This window comes from Hippocampus bargibanti, linkage group LG04, assembly GCF_051943395.1.
Source record: "Hippocampus bargibanti isolate YZ-2025 linkage group LG04, ASM5194339v1, whole genome shotgun sequence".
Taxonomy (NCBI): Eukaryota; Metazoa; Chordata; class Actinopteri; order Syngnathiformes; family Syngnathidae; genus Hippocampus; species Hippocampus bargibanti.
Window position 1 is genome coordinate 28,909,437 of NC_142737.1, and position 23,686 is coordinate 28,933,122.

The 23,686-nt window shown below is 43.9% G+C and overlaps 1 protein-coding gene across 2 annotated transcripts in view; it reads right to left on the reverse strand.

Moving 5' to 3' along the window:
• adgrd2 (adhesion G protein-coupled receptor D2) overlaps window positions 1-10,224 on the reverse strand; it is a 68,448-nt gene extending 58,224 nt beyond the window's left edge. For both annotated transcript variants that reach the window (XM_088995030.1, XM_088995029.1), the window contains exons 1-5: window positions 10,042-10,224; window positions 9,777-9,886; window positions 9,557-9,614; window positions 9,224-9,463; window positions 8,515-9,138 (exon numbers count right to left, since the gene is read on the reverse strand). In XM_088995030.1, the coding sequence (XP_088851156.1) occupies window positions 8,515-9,138; window positions 9,224-9,463; window positions 9,557-9,614; window positions 9,777-9,821 (967 nt within the window). In that variant the 5' untranslated portion in view covers window positions 9,822-9,886; window positions 10,042-10,224. The remainder of the gene's footprint in view (window positions 1-8,514; window positions 9,139-9,223; window positions 9,464-9,556; window positions 9,615-9,776; window positions 9,887-10,041) is intronic.
• Window positions 10,225-23,686: the final 13,462 nt, after the last annotated feature.

A 23,686-nucleotide genomic window follows, 5' to 3' on the forward strand; every position in this document is an offset into this window, starting at 1 on the left:
GGGCGAACCACGGGGCAGAATCATCTCAGACGCATCTCGGCCTCAGACCCAGACAGACACACCGCTCGCAGAGACCTGCTCAGCATCGCACGGAGTTTCACAGCACGACTTGCTCGACTCCACGCCGCAATCTTCAGGCATCACCTGCCTGGGAGATCTGACAACGAACCTACTTACAAATAAAGAGAACCATCAAACTCTTTATTGGCGAGAGAGCCAGGAGGATTTTTTTCCCTCCTCCTCAGCCCAATCAACTCTCCAAATGGAAAGAACCAGATTTCCCAGCCGCCCGTGATCCCGGCACCTTCACAGCAAGACCCCTCGGGTCGAGCTCCCAATGGGCCGCCACCACCCGTGGGCGCCCCAACCCCACCGTGAAACCTGTCGCACCCTGATGGCCAACATCGTCCAATTCGCCTGGCGACTCTGCAACTAGCTGCATCTTATATGTCCACGATCGGACATCGTCGGACATCGCTTATGTCCACGATCGGACATCGTATATGTCCACGATCGGACATCGTCGGACATCGCTTATGTCCACGATCGGACTTCGGGAAGACGCTTCATGGCCAACTCGGCCGCCGACGTCAACGTGCTTCCACAGCGTCCTGCAGAGCGCCAGGGCAGCGCGATCAACGCGACCGATGACCGGCCTGTCCGTGCCCGGCAGCATGACCAACCCCACGCTTCTTCGTCCTCACAATCCCTCATCGATCGACTCAAACTGGCAGTCGTAGAGCACTCTTCACCGTGCTCCCGTACAACGACTTCAGGCACCACGAAACTTCCTCCGCAACCACCCCACCGACGCCTGCCATGCCCGGTGACCGTCATCTTGCCTGGCCTCACCATGTCGCAGAATGACTTTTGTTTTTATTTCTTTTTCCTTCATCGCTTTCACCGACTCCGGATCCAGGAGGGGAGCCCTGTGGCGTCACATGTGTGTATGATTTTGAAGTGCGCCTTTCAACCCTTTCATGTCTTTCAATTCCTTGATCCCCTTGATGTGCGTCTCACCCTGACGCATAGCACACGCTTGAAAATGGTATAAAAGGAGCTGTCGCAGGACAGAGAGATTGGGCGAACCACGGGGCAGAATCATCTCAGACTCATCTCGGACTCACAGACTCAAAGAGACTTGCAAAGACCCGCACAGGCATGCCCAGCTCATGGCACGACCTTCTCGACTCCACGCCACGATCAAGCTCTGCGCGTCACCTGCCTGGGAGATCTGACAACAAACCTACTTACAAATAAAGAGAACCATCAAACTCTTTAGAATCATCTCAGACTCATCTTGGCCTCAGACCCAGACAGACACACCGCTCGCAGAGACCTGCTCAGCATCGCACGGAGTTTCACAGCACGACGTGCTTGACTCCACGCTGCAATCAAGCTCTGCGCATCACCTGCCTGGGAGATCTGACAACGAACCTACTTACAAATAAAGAGAACCATCAAACTCTTTATTGGCGAGAGAGCCAGAAGGATTTTTTTCCCTCCTCCTCAGCCCAATCAACTCTCCAAATGGAAGGAACCAGATTTCCCAGCCGCCCGTGATCCCGGCACCTTCACAGCAAGACCCCTCGGGCCGAGCTCCCGATGGGCCGCCACCACCCGTGGGCGCCCTGACCCCACCGTGAAACCTGTCGCACCCTGATGGCCAACATCGTCCAATTCACCTGGCGACTCTGCAACTAGCTGCATCGTATATGTCCATGATCGGACATCGTCGGACATCGCTTATGTCCACGATCGGACATCGTATATGTCCACGATCGGACATCGTCGGACATCGCTTATGTCCACGATCGGACATCGTATATGTCCACGATCGGACATCGTCGGACATCGCTTATGTCCACGATCGGACTTCGGGAAGACACTTCATTGCGAACTCGGCCGCCGACGTCAGCGTGCTTCCACAGCGTCCTGCAGAGCGCCAGGGCAGCGCGGTCAACGCGACCGTCGCCGATGACCGGCCTGTCTGTGCCCGGCAGCATGACCAACCCCACACTTCTTCGTCCTCACAATCCCTCATCGATCGACTCAAACTGGCAGTCGTAGAGCACTCTTTGCCGTGCTCCCGTACAACGACTTCAGGCATCACGAAACTTCCTCCGCAACCACCCCACCGACGCCTGCCATGCCCGGTGACCGTCATCTCACCTGGCCTCACCATGTCGCAGAATGACTTTTGTTTTTATTTCTTTTTCCTTCATCGCTTTCACCGATTTCGGATCCAGGAGGGGAGCCCTGTGGCGTCACACATGTGTATGATTTCGAAGTGTGCCTTTCAACCCTTTCATGTCTTTCAATTCCTTGATCCCCTTGATGTGCGTCTCACCCTGACGCATAGCACACGCTTGAAAATGGTATAAAAGGAGCTGTCGCAGGACAGAGAGATTGGGCGAACCACGGGGCAGAATCATCTCAGACTCATCTTGGCCTCAGACCCAGACAGACACACCGCTCGCAGAGACCTGCTCAGCATCGCACGGAGTTTCACAGCACGACGTGCTTGACTCCACGCTGCAATCAAGCTCTGCGCATCACCTGCCTGGGAGATCTGACAACGAACCTACTTACAAATAAAGAGAACCATCAAACTCTTTATTGGCGAGAGAGCCAGAAGGATTTTTTTCCCTCCTCCTCAGCCCAATCAACTCTCCAAATGGAAGGAACCAGATTTCCCAGCCGCCCGTGATCCCGGCACCTTCACAGCAAGACCCCTCGGGCCGAGCTCCCGATGGGCCGCCACCACCCGTGGGCGCCCTGACCCCACCGTGAAACCTGTCGCACCCTGATGGCCAACATCGTCCAATTCACCTGGCGACTCTGCAACTAGCTGCATCGTATATGTCCATGATCGGACATCGTCGGACATCGCTTATGTCCACGATCGGACATCGTATATGTCCACGATCGGACATCGTCGGACATCGCTTATGTCCACGATCGGACATCGTATATGTCCACGATCGGACATCGTCGGACATCGCTTATGTCCACGATCGGACTTCGGGAAGACACTTCATTGCGAACTCGGCCGCCGACGTCAGCGTGCTTCCACAGCGTCCTGCAGAGCGCCAGGGCAGCGCGGTCAACGCGACCGTCGCCGATGACCGGCCTGTCTGTGCCCGGCAGCATGACCAACCCCACACTTCTTCGTCCTCACAATCCCTCATCGATCGACTCAAACTGGCAGTCGTAGAGCACTCTTTGCCGTGCTCCCGTACAACGACTTCAGGCATCACGAAACTTCCTCCGCAACCACCCCACCGACGCCTGCCATGCCCGGTGACCGTCATCTCACCTGGCCTCACCATGTCGCAGAATGACTTTTGTTTTTATTTCTTTTTCCTTCATCGCTTTCACCGATTTCGGATCCAGGAGGGGAGCCCTGTGGCGTCACACATGTGTATGATTTCGAAGTGTGCCTTTCAACCCTTTCATGTCTTTCAATTCCTTGATCCCCTTGATGTGCGTCTCACCCTGACGCATAGCACACGCTTGAAAATGGTATAAAAGGAGCTGTCGCAGGACAGAGAGATTGGGCGAACCACGGGGCAGAATCATCTCAGACTCATCTCGGACTCACAGACTCAAAGAGACTTGCAAAGACCCACACAGGCACGCCCAGCTCATGGCACGACCTTCTCGACTCCACGCCACGATCAAGCTCTGCGCGTCAGCTGCCTGGGAGATCTGACAACGAACCTACTTACAAATAAAGAGAACCATCAAACTCTTTAAACCCTGCCTTATGTGTGCATCCTTTACCATAGCGAACAATCACAAAAGATTACCCCTGAGCTGCATTGGGAGTGAAATGGAAATAAGTTCTGTTTGCTGTTTTCTTGTAATTTTCTGACCGCTTATTAAAACCTTCCATTTGAAGAATTCACACTTTCTACTGTATATTCTTTGTAGACATAGGTTTGTCACTTTTCAGTTGCCAAAGATAATGTTGAAAGAGTGGAATTTAAATAACAAAGAAGTAACAATAAAACATCATAGAACAGCATGCTTTTGTTTTGGGCCGATAAAAACAGTATTCTGAGTCCAGCTGGTAATCAGCCATCACCAGCTCCTGGAAGGAGCTGGGAAAATGTGTGTTTTTGTGTGCATGTGTATGTGTGTGAAGCATGTTTTTGATCATTTAGAATTAGTATGGCCGTATCTCTCGATGAAAAGGTTTCTTCAGCCGTCATCTGTACTTCTGTGAAGGTATCAGACGTTTCGCTTCTTATCCAAGAAACTTAGTGAGCAAACTAAATTTTTACTGGTAGTTTAAGCCCTAAATATACGTATATCCCTACTGTCCAGACATGACAGTACCGGACTCTGGTATGATAGGTCCCTGCTCTCAGGTTCGGGGGAGCAGATGACTAATCCCTGCGGCTCCACTGATTGTTCCTATTGTCCTGACTAACGAATGGCCTGATTGCCCCACTTCCTCCAATATCACCTCATCAGTATTACTAATCCTATGTTGCCTAAGTAGGCAGGGCGCACAAAGACGAACAACAGTCACTCTCACACTCACACCTAGGGACAATTTGGTGTTGCCAGTCTGCCTGCCATGCATGTTTTTGGAGTGTGGGAGGAAACCGGAGGACCCGGAGAAAACCCATGCGGGTCCGGGGAGAACATGCGCAAACTCCATACAGGGAGGCCGGACCGGGACGTGAACCAGCGACCGCTGCACTGTGAAGCCGTTGTGCTAACCACTCAACTACCGGGCCGCTCTGCATATCATTCTTTCATGAAATTTGCAATGTTGAAGTGATAAAACCACATTTGCATTGTTGTTGAAATGTATTTATGATTTACTGATTTATGTTAATGCTACAGAATTTTGTTATAGTGAACCTGCAAGCCGATGTGTTTACTAAATTGGAATGGATTGGATTTACCTTCATGAGTCTCGCAGTGGATACATTTATATTTCACAGCAGCAACATTAGGAAAGGAAGAGGAAAGGCATGAAAGTAGCAAAACAAAATACACTAGATGTTGGAAAGGCTACTCTCGCATCGCCATTTTGAAGTCAAAACAACAAAACTGAATAACGAATAATATGACAACAGGAAATCACAGACAGTCAAACATTTTGTGTACCCTCTTTGTTACATGAAGCAGTTCTAGATGAAAGAGGAGATGATCAAAGCGTCCTTTTCACCAGTCGATCAGGGACGTCATGGTGGAATGTTTGCGTCTTCTACAAGCTAAATGGTGAGCTAAATCAAGAGATTAACTGTCTTTCACAGTAATTTATGTTTTGTTTTCCTTTAATTTAGGATAAACCTAACCTGTAAAACCAAAAACATGTATGCATGTTAAATCTGATACTGTTTACAGCAGGGATGGGCAAACCGATGGGCCGGATCCGGCCCATTGGTCTTTTTAATCTGCCCCGCCAAAGGTTGGTACACTATTGTGGTTCTATGTGAATGACTGAATTCATTTCATTTGGATTTGTAATGAAAATCATTTCAACACTCGGTGGGCACAGTTAATTGAAGTTGCAGTTGAAGTTGGGAGGGTGGGGGAGTAGAAGAGAGAGGGAGAAAGAGCGAGGAATAATTCTTATTTACCACTTGTGGACCTCCTTCAACTGAGTATTTCTGAACCAGATGAAAAAAAATACATTAAAATTTGGACTACTACATTACGTTAACGGTTGATTAATAACAACGTTCTGGATTCCACACAGAAGCCCGTAGTAGTGCCAACCAAAGAAACTCCCTCTTCATTCGACGGGAACAGTGTGTTACATTGTGATAATATGCCAATGATTTTAGTTCGCCTCTTGGATAAGAAGCGAAATATCCGACACCTTCAAAGAAGTACAGATGACGCCTGAAGAAACCTTCTCATCGATGGCTGGAGGATCCGACGATGATGAGAAGAAAGGAGCGCCGAAATTGAAGCGGATTACGTGAGACGGAAGATGTGAGTCTTCCTGAATCTCTTTTCGTCAATGGATGCTGCAGCTTCTGGTTTCCTTTCAACATTTAGCTTCTAGCAGACATGATTGCATTTTCAGCAAGACATCCCTGATCCATTGGTGAAAAGGACACTTTCAACCTCTTCTCTTTCATCTATAACTGCTTTATACAACAAAGAGGGTGCAGTGAAGTGCATATGATTGAATAACTGTCATTGTCTTTTGTGTTGTCATTGTATTTGTTATGTTTTTTTTATTGTTGTTTTAACTTCAAGATGGTGCCGTGAAAGAGACTGCCGTTCCAGCAGCTCCTAGATTTAGTTTTTCGACTTATTCTGTTTCCATTTCTTTTTCTTTCATAACTTTGCTGCTAAACAGTTGGAATTTTTCCAAGGCGAGGCAAATAAAGGTTAGCTCATCTCATCTCATATGCAATTGCATATATGCTGCAAGGTGGCTGTGTGTATTTATAATAGGGATGGGGTGACTGCAGATTTTCACGTGTGTATGTTCAGCATCTGACTATCTGGCTGTTTTGTCATTCCATCCGTCTCATGGATGCATAACATAACCCCAGCCTCTACCATAGCTCCTGATAATATGGTGAGCCTTCTAGATGGAAAAGTTTTTTTTTAATAAATTATACTATATTAGAGGTGCACTTTATTATCCGGTGCGCTTTATAGTGCGGAAAATACGGTAATTTGTTCTACGTATTCTAATATATCCCTGCAACCCCTCACCCAAAGGCTCTACAGGCCACCCTAGACCCCTGCCTGTGTTCACGAGTAAAATGCAGCATTCACATTTTTTTCCATTGAGCTGTGTGTAAAATTCCTTAAAGATAGTCGAGAATGTCTTCTTAGTCGCTTCACATCACTTTGTTTTGTGGGATTGTGCCACGTAAAACTTTCATAATGTACAGAAACACACATGTATATACATGGATTGCATTGGTGTTTTAAATGCCCTTTGTCTGTATAGGTGCAAGATAAAAATCCTGTGGTCAGTAGTAACACATCACCAATGATCACAGTCACGGTGCAGAACATGAAAAGTAAGTGGGAGAAAAGACAAAGAAATTGTCTTGAACAAGACAAAATGAGGCCATTGAGGCCCATATTGAACACTGAATCGATGTGCCTGTTGACTATCAGAATCATCCATTTTCATAGTTGAGATGGAATGAATAATGAGATATTTCTGAATAATATTGTGATTTGCAGGTACTAAAAATGTTTGTGTGGTTCATTCATAAAAAACATCAAAACATTGTGTTTTTCTATTTTCATTCCTTTCATAACATTGCTGCTGTGAAATGTAAATTTCTCCACTACGAGACTAATAAAGGCAAATCCAATCCAATCCAATCAAGACTTCTGACCAACCACTGTGAAAGAGATAATGAGCCAAATCCAAACAACACTGGTCAATGTGGACTGCCACCATGCGATCTCAGTGTCGATATATAAACAGACAACTATTTACTCTGAGATTCAAGGCGATGGGAAATGTAGCATTGAAACCACACAGACGTGAACTCAAAAGCCTCTGAATGGCCAGTACACTACCACACCATGATGTGACAATTATGGCGAAACGGGAACAAATACATACAGTACAGTCAAACATCGGTTTACGAACCCCTTGGTTTACGAACTTTTCGGTTTACGAACGTTACATTTATGAAAATTTTACCTTGGCATTCGGGATATACACGGAGCTGCCACAATGAGTTATGTGTCGTTCGCGAACGAAGGCCACATAATTTGTCAAGAACCCAGCAGTGGGGGGATGGGGGGGGGGTTAAACGTTAAAGAGACAGGCAGACAGAGGGAGAGTGAGAAAATACACACACAAAAGGGAGAGGACAGAGCTTGAAACAAAAAAAAAAAACAAAAGTGAAAAAAACAAGTAAAATGGATAAAAAACAGTGAAATTTGGACCCATTTCAACTCTGATAGTTCAAAATCAGAGTGTAGACTGGAAGGTTAAAATACCCCATCAATCAGGCTCCACAATTAACTCGCACAAGTCATCTGTACACTTGATGCAAAAAGCTATCAACCCAGATAAACAGATCACAATTGATGAAGAACTAGATACAATTATCACAGAGAAAGCACCTACAAGGAATCATTCCTCAAGATGGTGAAAGAAGCCTATGTTCCTCATCAAGTGTTTAATGCTGAGGAAACTGGACACTCCATTCCATCAAGCCATTAACAACCATCACAAAGGTAAATAAAATTACTTTATTGTATAGTACAGTTTATTTCTTTAATCATAATACTATAGCAAATTTATTATATATAAAATAATGTATATTTTGTGTAGTTTTAAGGGTTAGAAAAGTAGAAAGTAGAAAATTATGTTTTATGGGGACCTGGGAACGGATTATTCTCATTTTAATGGTTTCCTATGGGAAATTATTTTTTGGGATACACACTTTTCTCCTTACACACTCTGTCTGGGAACCAATTAAGTTCGTAAGACAAGGTCCCACTGTAAATGCAAAAAGACATTTGAAAATCCATGCAGTACAAAACGTGGCATACCTGGACAAAACAGAAGAGCCCGGACTTCCTTCACGGCCGGGTGATTGGTCAGATGATCAAGGTTCCAACTGAAAAGCGTGAACTGATTCGTTGCCGAGCATCTATTCAAGGCACGGATGTGACGGCTTTCCAGAGAAATGTTCCAGACATTTAAATCAGTAATATTTCCAAAAAAAGGTTCAGTGAAATTCCCTCCAAATGAGTCTTGGTCCTGGCCCAGAATAAGTATCCCGTCGGCATGGATGTCTCGAGAAGTGTCTGAGCTTGATCCCTCGTCCTTCCTTTCGCCATCCACGTAGATGGCCCACAGACTGCTGGTCCAGGTGACACAAATGTGATGCCATCCACCATCGTTTGGGAAACAGGCTTTATATGGAAGGTGTTTCCCATGGACGATGAGTGCCAAGAGGATCCGTCCCTGCATATCACCATGACCTCGTAGTAAAAATTCATTGGTAAAAACACGTGCAGCATAGGAGAAGATGGTAGACACTTCATTCCATTCTGGGTCCCACTGAATACGAACACAAACACTGACTGATGACAGAGCGGGGAAGGGCCTATTCACACGAGCAAAGCCTTCTCTGGATGTTTTGGGGAAGTTTAGAGCTGAGAACTGCAAATCTAAATCAAGACAAAGAATTCATTTTACTATATTGCAAATTTGCAGCAGGTATACCAATTGTACTGTGCCACTGAGCTCACTCACACTGCTTGGACAGGGGAAAAGGCTCGGATGGTAAATTGGAAGGATTGTTGATCCAAACGTGTGACTGGTGTCCGGCCTGACGCAGTAAGTCCAATGACCCTTCTCGGACCTCGAACTGGTCTAAGTTGGCGAGTAAGCTAAACTGACTTCTGCATGAGGTCTCTGCCCTGGAAAAGTCTAGTGAGTCGTTGACCAGCACAAACGCCCAGTGTGAGGATAAGTGAATTGATCTGCGCTGTCCTGGGGAGTCAGATTTTTGGCTTAGACACACACTCATCAAGATGATTTTGAAAATGTGATTTTAGATTGAAGGATTGCTAAACGGTGACTTACCATGTGAATCACCTAGTGTGTTAGTCCCAACGTGTGTCGGCTCAGTCTCACATACAACCTACAAGAAAAAATGAAGTTGATGTTACTTGTCATTTATTTTTTGCCATCACTTTTCATAATTAAAATCTTGGAATTGTTGTTTATTTCCAAAGCTATAAAACACACATAGTCTTTAGATTAATCTTTTATATAACATGGTGTATAATAAAAAGCCCATTACCACCACAGAAAACAGTATAAGTGCAGCATGCAAGGCTCCAGTCATCTCTAGATCAGTCTTAAACCCAGTTAAAACAAAATCCTTGTCCAACTTGGTCCTGGTTCACAAACCTTGAAAGAAAAATAAAGTGTATTAGGATACTTAAAAAAAAAAAAAAAAAAGTGTATCAGAACAGCTATTCGAAAAGTTTCAACGGTACGGAGGCAAACCACCGAAGAACAGGGTTTTAAGAAAAATAAGGTCTTGGGAAAAATACGAATTGAACCTGTGTTTTTCAGCAAAGACGCCTGAATGTCACTCCCTAAGTAATCTGGAAACAAAATCCACATCTGTAAGACAGCTGAAGGTAAATCCATCCGGACTCGTCATCAAGAACCTCTGCCTGTATGTCCAACATATCCAGCAGGGGTCTCAAGACTGGCAGACACTCAGAAAGCCCACCGGTCTGTGTGACGGGAGGTACATCTATTCGAACTCTTCGCTCTTCCCTCCCTGGGTCCAGATCATACCCCTCCTTCTCTAAGACCCCGAAGCCATCCAGCTTTGTCATGCAAATGCAGTGTTTTTTTTCCTCCAAAGAATCCGATTTACGCAAGCAGTGTCAAGCATTTGGCAAAGAGAGTTCATCAAGAGCAGCATGAGAGGGGACATTTTTACCACATAGATCTTATTTATTGATATACTTTTATATTACTCCAAATTAATCAAAATACCCTAGTTTCCTCCTTCATGGTCAGTCGAAGGTTAGTTCTTAACTTTTGAGTGATGCTTTGGTTGTATTTGTTTAACTCACTCTTCCATTAACAATCTGGTAAAATGAACCTTTGTGAAGCTGTGAGCTGCTTCTCGGGTCGTGAGTAATAAGATGAGCTACCAATTTGAGACACACTTTGGATAATACAAAAATTTTCAAGTTACCTTCAGTAATTATTTTTTTATTATCAATTATACATGTAGTCGAGTGGTCAGCACACCGATTTCAAGTGCAGAGGTTATGAGTTCAAATTCTGCTCCGGCCTCAATGTGTGGTGGTAGCCGCATAAGTTTTTGCCGGGTCCTTTGGTTTCCTCCCAAATATCAATCAGCATCTATATCAATATTGGTTCAAACATTTTCCATCATTGACGAATTAATTTAAAAAAAACACCTCTGTTGATTCATGTGTTTCTTGGGGTCAACTTGTTCATCACTTCTAGTTGTCCAAGTTTGAGGACAAAATAACAAAAATAATGAATCCATTCAAAAAATAGATGGACTTCAGAGTGACTCTCGTGACACTGTCAAAGTTAATATTTTTTATCTCATGATACAGTCATGTTCTGGTGTTGGGAGTTTCAAACGGATAAAGCGTTGGTGAAATGATACGAAGAAAACACTGTTTTCACTTCAACCCAGTAGCTCCGCTGTGAGGTCGACGCGCTAACCACTGGCCCACTGAGCACTGCTTGCCCTGTTGTAATTATTTTATTTTTTTGTGTTTTAAGTGTCCTACGGTGAGTGGTAATTGAACGTTAACTGTTTTGTTCTTCTGCGACAGGGAAAATACTAAGGGCGCAACGGGTAACGAGCATCGCATTGTTCTCAGTTTTGTGCATGCGCTTTAAAATAATTTGCCGAAGCCCCCGCTCGTTGCACTTTCAAGGGTTGTTTGTTATCATACATGTTTGTTATTTATGATGAAGATTAACTGAGTTTGTTTCCATTTTTTAGTTGCTGAAACTTTTTCTGAGCATCTTAATCTTTATTAAGTTCATGGAGTTGCTTGCTATGTAGCCACAAGGGTACACAAGCCAGTGTCTTCTTGTGCCGGTCCCAAGCCTGGATAAATACAGTGGGTTGTGTCAGGAAGGGCAATCCCACGTAAAAGCTTGGCCAAAACAAACATGCGAATCAAACCTCTGAAGATGGAGGACTCTGATTCTGTGGCGACCCCTTGAAGGGAAAAGCTGGAAGGAAAAGAAGAAGTAGAAGTCAAATGAACTGTGGCATGGGCCGGTTGAAATGAAGATAACCATTAGTATTCCATCTAGTATCCACTAGCAATGTAAGATACTGCTACTCCTCTCCTTTTTGTATTTTCCCAAATCCCGAAGAACAAAAAGAAGAGGAGTTACATTGCAGGGGTTTCGGAAAAACTACAAAGGGTCCTTTGGCAACACAAGATTCCTACTTATTTCAAACCGATAAAAACTTTAAGACAAAAATTAGTCCATCCAAAAGATAGGCTGCCAAATGAAAAACAAAGTAATGTGGTTTATTTGATACATTGTATAAATGAAGATTGTAAAGAGCAATATAATGAGGAGACTAAACAAACTCTCAAAAAAGACATAATCAACATTGCAGGGATAATATTAGTGGGCCTCAATCTGCATTACATATGCACCTAAAAGCTAGCAACCACTCATTTGATGACAGTGAGGTTGAAATCTTAGCGAAAGAAAATAGATGGTTTGAAAGGGGAATAATGTTGGGGTAATACGATCATTTTCAACCCATTAAATAAAATAAGCCATTTTTATAAAACAGTAAAACCCTTCACTTAATCGCCATGGTGCTGTGAGGTTTAATTTGGATAATGCTCACAACAGACTCCTTAGATCATTACCACATGGTCATGCTGTAATGCTGATGTATTGATACCAGAGTGAATCGGGTAATTAGGGTCAGTCATAGACCTTAATCAGCCAGGACAAAAGAAGTAATCAGTGTAGCCTAAGGGAATAGTCTTCTGCTCCCCCCAACCTTAGAGCAGGGACCTATCAAAGCAGAGGTCTGGCAAAAGTGGTCGTTCGTTCCTGGTTCATCGCTCTTCAGGGTGTTAGAAGTGGGATGGTGGAATCAGCAGGAAGGCAGTTGTTAAACAGAATAATAATTTTAATCTTGTAGACAGCAGGTACATTGTGAGGTCGGTTGAGGAGAGACAGAAAGGAAAGAAAGAGATAGACACGCTAGGAGAGCATTTATATAAGACGGACAGGATGTGACGTTCCAGGATGTGATGTAACATGATGTGAAATCATGTAAAGACAGACAGGATATGACGTATCAGGAAGTCCAAGAAAAACAAAACGATGCAAAAAGATGTTTAAAGATGTTCGTATAGCGAATTACCCCAACAGGGAATCAATCAGATATCTTGATCATACATGTAGATATAGATCATAGGGAGAGGATGTAGCGTCTGATGTAAACATCAGAAAGAAGGAACACAAGAAACTAGAGAAACACCAAGGAATGAAGAGGAGCAGGAGAGAGCCTGGAAGGTGAAGGTGAAAAAATCATGGCTGTGGTGCTCGGAGCATTCGGGGCAGTGACCGCCAAACTCGATGAGTGGCTGCAACAGATACTGGAAAAAACATCAGATATAGCAGTTCAGAAAAGTGCAGTGCTGGGAACAGCAAAAAAAATACTGCTCAGAATTCCTCAATGTTCCTGGCCTCTGGTAGATGACACAACAGAGAAACTAGATATTCATAAACTCTGGCAATGTGGGAGCTGTTTGGAGACAAAACTCACTTTTCTTTGTTGTCTGTTACTTCGAAATGTCTGGTGGCGCCAGCAAAGTAAACTGATGCCAGTCTGTGTCAGATGACCCACGCAAAATATTAGAGCAACGGACAGGCACCCCTGAATCATGTGTACAGACATAATAAAAACACATTGTCTTTTACCATCGACTTATGCACCCTTGGCGACTGTTTTCAACAGTCCGAGCAGTTTCACCTGCCTTAGGTTTTTACACTTCTTTCAACAAATTTAAGTCCGGTAGATCCTCTGCCTTTGACAGGAATCGGGGGACTGTTCGCAACACTTAGTAAAGTCACATCAATCTCACACTTTAAACCCATGTGTTTTACCACATGCAAGTGTTTTTAACAAGGCCCCTGTCCCTGTGTGTTTTTTCTCGGTCATTTGAGTAATCTGTCGTGCTTTTAGCCTGAATTCAACCAACTTTGGTCAGAGCTCATTTAATCAATGGGCATAGCTGCATCAAGCATCAAACAAAGGAAAGCAGACTAATTGACCTCCCTCCCTTTGCTCTCTCTTTCCTCCACTGTAACTCTGCTGCCGCTGCAAACGAGTGTATTTCCATGACAACCTGGCGATTGTAAGGATGGTATGGAAACGTCAAACACTTGGTGAGCTTGCATCGTTGCACACAAAAGACCAGTGACCTACATGTGGAACAAGGATGGTGGCTTTTCCCAGAATGGCCAAGCAGAGCCACTCCCTCCAACTTAATTTAACCTCTACTGCACCGCTGAAAACATCCCAACAGAACTTCTTTGATTCCACTCACACTAACCAATGAATTTTTCGTATGATGCCTATTTTGATTTATGATGTAGGCATTGTATTACAGATGTAAATGGTTTATCACCTTGTTGAGTGATTCCCAATCAATGTCAATTGAAGCACCCAATTCCAGTACAACAGCACATCTAACAAAATATTTTTTTTTGGACCTTCACGCAACATACAGTAGGCTTGCAAATCTGAGGTTAGAAAATGGCGGAATGCTGCCTTGTAAATTAACATTCTTGGCTGGTCAGCAATCACGGCCTGTGTTTGCCTCTTCTAATCTGGCAGTAGCAGATAGACTTTATAGCTACTTCTGAATCATCAATCAGCATAGCTGCTCAGCGCCCTGTCGACAACAACAGGGGTCACGTCGTCGCCACAGTAACCACATTTAAAAGAAGCCATATAAATGATATACACTTTTGGCATGACACAAAGAAAAAGTGACAGCGGGAGATGGGATTGGGCTGGTTTTGGGTGAGCTGTCTTTAGAGAGAATTCGTCCTCGCTTTGAATAAAACAATGCTGACATGAGCCAACCTGACGCTTTGTAACATTAGAATCACTGTTGTTTTGGCTTGTTGACTTTTAGATTCTTTAAATACTGTCATTTCAGATTATTTAGTTTGAGATGATTAATTAAGAAAGTTCAGTGCCACTGCAATACAATATCACATCTGCTGCTTCGTCCAATGTACGTAATTTATCACCATCGCAAACAAAAGATTATTCCAACCTGTTGCAAATTTCCCATTTGTGGGACGAATAAAGGTTTACTGATTCTGATTCTGAAGATTCAACAAACTAGCCCTGAATACATTTTTCATTTTTTGGCAAACTTTTTGGCTCACGGGCCACATTCATTTCTAAAATTCGACAGGCGGGCCGGGTCAGCTGATGACTTGCACAAACTTTTGAAGCCAGCCGCGGAACACGTCAATTTTTTTAATGCTCATAGTTAGCACCATAGAGCTCACCTCCTCTCTTATTAGCGGTCCAGTTTGCCAAAGATTTTTAACATGATAACAGTCAAACAATTCCAGGAAATATGCAAACATGCTTTGAGTCACAACTGAGTGCTGAATGTTGCCCGCTTCGTTTATTCAGATACATCTCACTTTCTCCTCTGCGGTAATTAATGTTCTTCATTTGAATGCCACGATCAACATGACATAAATGTAAATTAATTAAATTAAAAACATTCACAATTTCAGTAAAACACACTGTAACCACAAGTCACTTGCATGTCACCATTTTGGATCCAATGATAAGAAATAACAGGGATGACACAATTTTGCCGTCGTAAAGAGTTTTTTCGGTGAAATAAAATTTCTTCCTCTATCTCTCTTCCTCTCGCTGGTCTCCCCATCGTTGCAGGTCCTCTGCAATACGTCTGTGTAAGCTCTCAGTCGTACAGGAGTGGTCCATCGATGAGAAGGTTTCTTCAGCCGTCATCTGTACAAATTTGAAGGTTTCGGACGTTTCGCCTCCTATCCAAGAGGCTTCGTCAGCGACTCCCACCGGTATCACCTCATCAGCATTACGAATGTTGCCTAACCTGTTTTGCCTAAGCAGACTATTGTATGAACGATCCAAATTGAACCTCACCCCACCAGACCGGTTTAATGAAGGATTTTGTTGTTTTATAAGAATCGCTTGTTTTACCCCCCTTTCAAACCATCTATGTTCTTTCGCTAAGAGGTGCTGTGAGGTTTAATTTGGATAATGCTCACAACAGACTCCTTAGATCATTACCACATGGTCATGCTGTAATGCTGATGTATTGATACCAGAGTGAATCGGGTAATTAGGGTCAGTCATAGACCTTAATCAGCCAGGACAAAAGAAGTAATCAGTGTAGCCTAAGGGAATAGTCTTCTGCTCCCCCCAACCTTAGAGCAGGGACCTATCAAAGCAGAGGTCTGGCAAAAGTGGTCGTTCGTTCCTGGTTCATCGCTCTTCAGGGTGTTAGAAGTGGGATGGTGGAATCAGCAGGAAGGCAGTTGTTAAACAGAATAATAATTTTAATCTTGTAGACAGCAGGTACATTGTGAGGTCGGTTGAGGAGAGACAGAAAGGAAAGAAAGAGATAGACACGCTAGGAGAGCATTTATATAAGACGGACAGGATGTGACGTTCCAGGATGTGATGTAACATGATGTGAAATCATGTAAAGACAGACAGGATATGACGTATCAGGAAGTCCAAGAAAAACAAAACGATGCAAAAAGATGTTTAAAGATGTTCGTATAGCGAATTACCCCAACAGGGAATCAATCAGATATCTTGATCATACATGTAGATATAGATCATAGGGAGAGGATGTAGCGTCTGATGTAAACATCAGAAAGAAGGAACACAAGAAACTAGAGAAACACCAAGGAATGAAGAGGAGCAGGAGAGAGCCTGGAAGGTGAAGGTGAAAAAATCATGGCTGTGGTGCTCGGAGCATTCGGGGCAGTGACCGCCAAACTCGATGAGTGGCTGCAACAGATACTGAAAAAACATCAGATATAGCAGTTCAGAAAAGTGCAGTGCTGTGAACAGCAAAAAAAATACTGCTCAGAATTCCTCAATGTTCCTGGCCTCTGGTAGATGACACAACAGAGAAACTAGATATTCATAAACTCTGGCAATGTGGGAGCTGTTTGGAGACAAAACTCACTTTTCTTTGTTGTCTGTTACTTCGAAATGTCTGGTGGCGCCAGCAAAGTAAACTGATGCCAGTCTGTGTCAGATGACCCACGCAAAATATTAGAGCAACGGAGAGGCACCCCTGAATCATGTGTACAGACATAATAAAAACACATTGTCTTTTACCATCGACTTATGCACCCTTGGCGACTGTTTTCAACAGTCCGAGCAGTTTCACCTGCCTTAGGTTTTTACACTTCTTTCAACAAATTTAAGTCCGGTAGATCCTCTGCCTTTGACAGGAATCGGGGGACTGTTCGCAACACTTAGTAAAGTCACATCAATCTCACACTTTAAACCCATGTGTTTTACCACATGCAAGTGTTTTTAACAAGGCCCCTGTCCCTGTGTGTTTTTTCTCGGTCATTTGAGTAATCTGTCGTGCTTTTAGCCTGAATTCAACCAACTTTGGTCAGAGCTCATTTAATCAATGGGCATAGCTGCATCAAGCATCAAACAAAGGAAAGCAGACTAATTGACCTCCCTCCCTTTGCTCTCTCTTTCCTCCACTGTAACTCTGCTGCCGCTGCAAACGAGTGTATTTCCATGACAACCTGGCGATTGTAAGGATGGTATGGAAACGTCAAACACTTGGTGAGCTTGCATCGTTGCACACAAAAGACCAGTGACCTACATGTGGAACAAGGATGGTGGCTTTTCCCAGAATGGCCAAGCAGAGCCACTCCCTCCAACTTAATTTAACCTCTACTGCACCGCTGAAAACATCCCAACAGAACTTCTTTGATTCCACTCACACTAACCAATGAATTTTTCGTATGATGCCTATTTTGATTTAAGATGTAGGCATTGTATTACAGATGTAAATGGTTTATCACCTTGTTGAGTGATTCCCAATCAATGTCAATTGAAGCACCCAATTCCAGTACAACAGCACATCTAACAAAATATTTTTTTTTGGACCTTCACGCAACATACAGTAGGCTTGCAAATCTGAGGTTAGAAAATGGCGGAATGCTGCCTTGTAAATTAACATTCTTGGCTGGTCAGCAATCACGGCCTGTGTTTGCCTCTTCTAATCTGGCAGTAGCAGATAGACTTTATAGCTACTTCTGAATCATCAATCAGCATAGCTGCTCAGCGCCCTGTCGACAACAACAGGGGTCACGTCGTCGCCACAGTAACCACATTTAAAAGAAGCCATATAAATGATATACACTTTTGGCATGACACAAAGAAAAAGTGACAGCGGGAGATGGGATTGGGCTGGTTTTGGGTGAGCTGTCTTTAGAGAGAATTTGTCCTCGCTTTGAATAAAACAATGCTGACATGAGCCAACCTGACGTTTTGTAACATTAGAATCACTGTTGTTTTGGCTTGTTGACTTTTAGATTCTTTAAATACTGTCATTTCAGATTATTTAGTTTGAGATGATTAATTAAGAAAGTTCAGTGCCACTGCAATACAATATCACATCTGCAGCTTCGTCCAATGTACGTAATTTATCACCATCGCAAACAAAAGATTATTCCAACCTGTTGCAAATTTCCCATTTGTGGGACGAATAAAGGTTTACTGATTGTGATTCTGAAGATTCAATAAACTAGCCCTGAATACATTTTTCATTTTTTGGCAAACTTTTTGGCTCACGGGCCACATTCATTTCTAAAATTCGACAGGCGGGCCGGGTCAGCTGATGACTTGCACAAACTTTTGAAGTCAGCCGCGGAACACGTCAATTTTTTTAATGCTCATAGTTAGCACCATAGTGCTCACCTCCTCTCTTATTAGCGGTCCAGTTTGCCAAAGATTTTTAACATGATAACAGTCAAACAATTCCAGGAAATATGCAAACATGCTTTGAGTCACAACTGAGTGCTGAATGTTGCCCGCTTCGTTTATTCAGATACATCTCACTTTCTCCTCCGCGGTAATTAATGTTCTTCATTTGAATGCCACGATCAACATGACATAAATGTAAATTAATTAAATTAAAAACATTCACAATTTCAGTAAAACACACTGTAACCACAAGTCACTTGCATGTCACCATTTTGGATCCAATGATAAGAAATAACAGGGATGACACAATTTTGCCGTCGTAAAGAGTTTTTTCGGTGAAATAAAATTTCTTCCTCTATCTCTCTTCCTCTCGCTGGTCTCCCCATCGTTGCAGGTCCTCTGCAATACGTCTGTGTAAGCTCTCAGTCGTACAGGAGTGGTCCATCGATGAGAAGGTTTCTTCAGCCGTCATCTGTACAAATTTGAAGGTTTCGGACGTTTCGCCTCCTATCCAAGAGGCTTCGTCAGCGACTCCCACCGGTATCACCTCATCAGCATTACGAATGTTGCCTAACCTGTTTTGCCTAAGCAGACTATTGTATGAACGATCCAAATTGAACCTCACCCCACCAGACCGGTTTAATGAAGGATTTTGTTGTTTTATAAGAATCGCTTGTTTTACCCCCCTTTCAAACCATCTATGTTCTTTCGCTAAGATTTTAACCTCATTGTCGTCAAATGAGTGGTTGCTAGCTTTTAGGTGCAAATGTACTGCCGATTGAGGCCCACTTGTATTATCCCTGCGATGTTGATAAAGTCTTTTTTTGAGAATTTGTTTAGTCTCCCCAATGTACTGTTCTTTACAATTTTCATTCTTACAATATATGGAATAAACTACATTACTTTGATTTTCATTTGGTAGCCTATCTTTTGGATGCACTAATTTTTGCCTTAACGTGTTTATCGGTTTGAAATAAGTAGGAATTTTGTGTTGCCAAAAGACTCTTTGTAATTTTTCAGAAACTCCTGCAATGTAAGGTAGTGCTACTCCTCTCCTTTTTGTATCTTGAGAATTATTGGTTTCATTCCCTATTCTTTCTTTCTGACATTTGTTGAATGACCACTGAGGGTACCCACAGTTAGTGATATTTTTGATTCCTTTGCTCTACCTTCAAAGTTAGATGGTATTAGTTTAGCCCTATGCTGGAGGGTTCTGATAACTCCTAATTTGTGTGGGTAAGGGTGGTTAGAGTCAAAAAGTAAGTATTGGTCAGTGTGCGTAGCCTTCCTAAAGACTTCTGTTTTTAGCGCTCTGTCCTCTTTTATAATTACTTTACAATCCAAGAGGGCTAGTTGGTTGTCTTTAATGTCCTCACGAGTAAATTTAATGTTGATGTCTACAGAGTTGAGGTGATCTGTGAAGGATTGAATTTCTTGTTTTTTAATTATGACAAAAGTATCGTCCACATATCTAAACCAGTGTCTAGGTTTTGTCCCCGGGAAGGATGTGAGGGCCTGTTTCCCCATCTCTTCCATGTACAGATTAGCCACTATGGGTGAAACTGGTGAGCCCATAGCACAACCATGAATTTGTTTATAAAATTTCTCCCGAAATTGAAAATACGTAGTATTAAGGCAGATTTCCAATAATTGGCAGATGTGATCCGCTTTAAGTTTGGTTCTTTCATGCAGAGAAACGTCCGCCAGCAGTCTCGTCTTCACCACTGAGACTGCTGCTGGGGTTGGGACAGATGTAAACAGAGAAGTCACATCGTATGATGCCAAAGTTTCCTCAGGTTCCAATATGAGGGCTTTGATCCTCTCTACAAACCCTTTGGTGTTCTCTACGTGATATTCTGTGTTACCAACCAACGGAGCTAAGATAGTTTTTAAATATTTGGCTACATTGTATGTAGAGGAGTCAATGCTACAAACAATGGGTCTGAGGGGGAACCCTTCTTTATGTATTTTTGGCAGGCCAGAGATACATGGCGTGGCCTCTCCCGGGTATAATCTAAAATACATCTGTTTGTCTATATGTTTTCCTTTCTCTAACTTTTGGAGACAGTCTATCATTTCTTTCTTGTATCTATTGGAAGGGTCCCTTTTTAGTTGCTCATAAGTGTTAGAATCACTGATTAACCTATTTATTTTGTCTTCATAATCCAATGTGTTGAGAAGCACTGTGCATCTGCCCTTGTCTGCTGGCAAAATAGTAATATTTTTGTCTTTTTGTAGAGTAGTTAACGCCTTTCTCTCTTCTAATGTTATGTTGGACGGAGGTAGTTTGGCATTACTGAGAAGGGCTGATATTTTAATGCGTAGATCATCTGCCTCTGCATACGAAAGTTTGTTATTTTTAATAGCCAATTCAGTAGCTGTGATGTAGTCTATTGTAGGTATTGTTTTAGGAGTCACTGAGAAATGTAAACCTTTGGTTAGTACCGCCTTTTCTGTCTCTGAGAGATCTCTGTCTGACAAATTTTTGATCCAATTCTCCCTTGAAATCTGTTCACTCCTAATTTTCCGCGTGTTTACCAGTAGCTGGGATTGTTTCAGTAAAAGTAATTTTTGAAATTTACCCTTTTGTCTCTCTTTGGTTTTGCTGTGGTGCCTCATATAACCGGATTTCGTAAATTCACACACTTCCTGATAGATTTTTATATATCCCGACGGGTCCCGACGGCATTCCTGGCCGTGTTCTGAGAGACTGCGCTGTGGAGCTCACAGATGTCTTCACGGACATCTTCAACACCTCTCTGAGCCAGGCTGTTGTGCCCACGTGCCTCAAAGCCACCACCATTATCCCGGTCCCGAAGAAGTCGTCCCCCACCTGCCACAATGACTACCGCCCGGTCGCACTCACTCCCATCCTCATGAAGTGCTTCGAGCGGCTAGTTATGAACCACATCAAGGCTGCCCTCCCCCCCAACCATGACCCCTTCCAATTTGCATATCGGCCCAACCGCTCGACCGATGATGCCATCTCCACTGCTCTCCACACAGCGCTCACCCACCTGGAGACCAGAGACTCCTACGTCAGAATGCTGTTCATCGACTTCAGCTCAGCATTCAACACAATCATCCCCCAACAACTCACCGATAAACTGAGCAAACTGGGGATCAGCACCTCCCTGTGCAACTGGCTGCTGGACTTCCTGACAGGGAGACCACAGGCAGTCAGAGTTGGCGACAACACTTCCAGCACCATCACGCTGAACACAGGGGCCCCCCAGGGGTGTGTGCTGAGCCCCCTCCTCTTCACTCTGCTCACGCACGACTCCTCACCATCATCACCCAGCTCCAACCTCTTCATAAAGTTTGCGGATGACACAACTGTGGTGGGCCTCATCAACAACGACGAGGAGACAGCCTACAGGGACGAGGTCAGCCGCCTGGCCACGTGGTGCAAGGACAACAATCTTCGTCTGAATGTGGAGAAGACGAAGGAGATTGTTGTGGACTTCAGGAGAGTGCGCCCCCAGCATGCTCCACTAACCATCGACGGTGCTGCAGTGGAGAGAGTGAGCAGCACCAAGTTCCTGGGAGTGCACATATCCGAAGACCTGTCCTGGAGCCACAACACGGCATCAATGGCCAAGAGATCCCACCAGCGCCTGTACTTCCTCCGCAAGCTCAAAAGAGTTGGAGCCCCGACCCCCATCACGACCTCCTTCTACCGCGGTACCATAGAGAGCATCCTGACCAGCTGTATCACCGTGTGGTACGGCGCCTGCACCGTGTCCTGCCGTAAGACTCTGCAGCGCATCGTGAGGACAGCTGAGAAGATCATCGGTGTCTCTCTCCCCCCCTTCAGGACATCTACAACACCCGCCTCACCCGCAGAGCCATCCGGATCGCTGGCGATCCCACCCACCCCTCCCACAGCCTCTTCAGCCTGCTGCCATCGGGTCGGAGACTGCGGAGTCTCCGAGCCAAGACCTGTAGGCTCAAGGACAGTTTCTGCCACCAGGCAGTCCGGAGACTCAACTCCCTCCCAGCCCTGCCCAGCCTGCCCCTTGCCACTGCCACACTCACCGAACTCTGAGTACACGCTACATGCTGCACGATCACCCTGAACTCTATTTTTTTCTTCTTTCTCATTTTTTTTCTGCAAGACCTCACTTCAACCCTTTCTTGTTGTTCGTTTTTGCATTACTACATTACGTCACTTTATATACGTCACTTCCTCACTTTACATATGTCACTACCTCACTTTACATACGTCACTGCCTCACTTTCCATACGACACTACCTCACTTTACATACAGAAATTACATGTATTGTCTGTTGTCAATTGTATGTCTTTTTTAGCCACGTTATAAGTGCCTTGCATGTCTTGCACGCAGGGTCCGAGAGGACATTAATTTAATCTGTGCTGTATGTCATGCATATGTGCTGTATGTCATGCATATTAGCATATTTGACAATAAAGCTGACTTTGACTTTGACTTGTGGGTAAGTTTAGTTTGTAATCGCTGATAATAACTTTCTATTTCTGACTGTTTGTTTTTTATCTCTATGTTAAGTCTCCTAATTCGCAAATTTAGTATTTTCCTAGTATAATTTTGTTGCATTTTATCGGCTAAGTATCCAGGTTCCAGGGCTGCTTGCTTCAAGCATTTAGGAATTAACCGGCTCTGTCTACATCTAAGATTGAATCTGAGGTGGTTCTTTAAGTCAGCTAATTTAAAGGTGGCCTTTTCTAAGTTACGTACCAGCAGAAGGATGTCTCTCCCAAAGTTGGCAGCAATACGTCTGTGTAGGCTCTCAGTCGTACAGGAGTGGTCCATCGATGAGAAGGTTTCTTCAGCCGTCATCTGTACTAGCATTGAAGGTAGAGCAAAGGAGTCAAAACATATCAGGCGAGCACTCACTAACTGTGGGTACCCTCTGTGGTCATTCAACAAATGTCAGAAAGCAAGAATAGGGAATGAAACCAATAATTCTCAAGATACAAAAAGGAGAGGAGTAGCAGTACCGTACATTGCAGGAGTTTCTGAAAAATTACAAAGAGTCCTTTGGCAACACAAAATTCCTACTTATTTCAAACCGATAAACACGTTAAGGCAAAAATTAGTGCATCCAAAAGATAGGCTACCAAATGAAAATCAAAGTAATGTTTAGGCCCTATATATAAATCCCTACTGTCCAGACATGGCGGTGCCGGA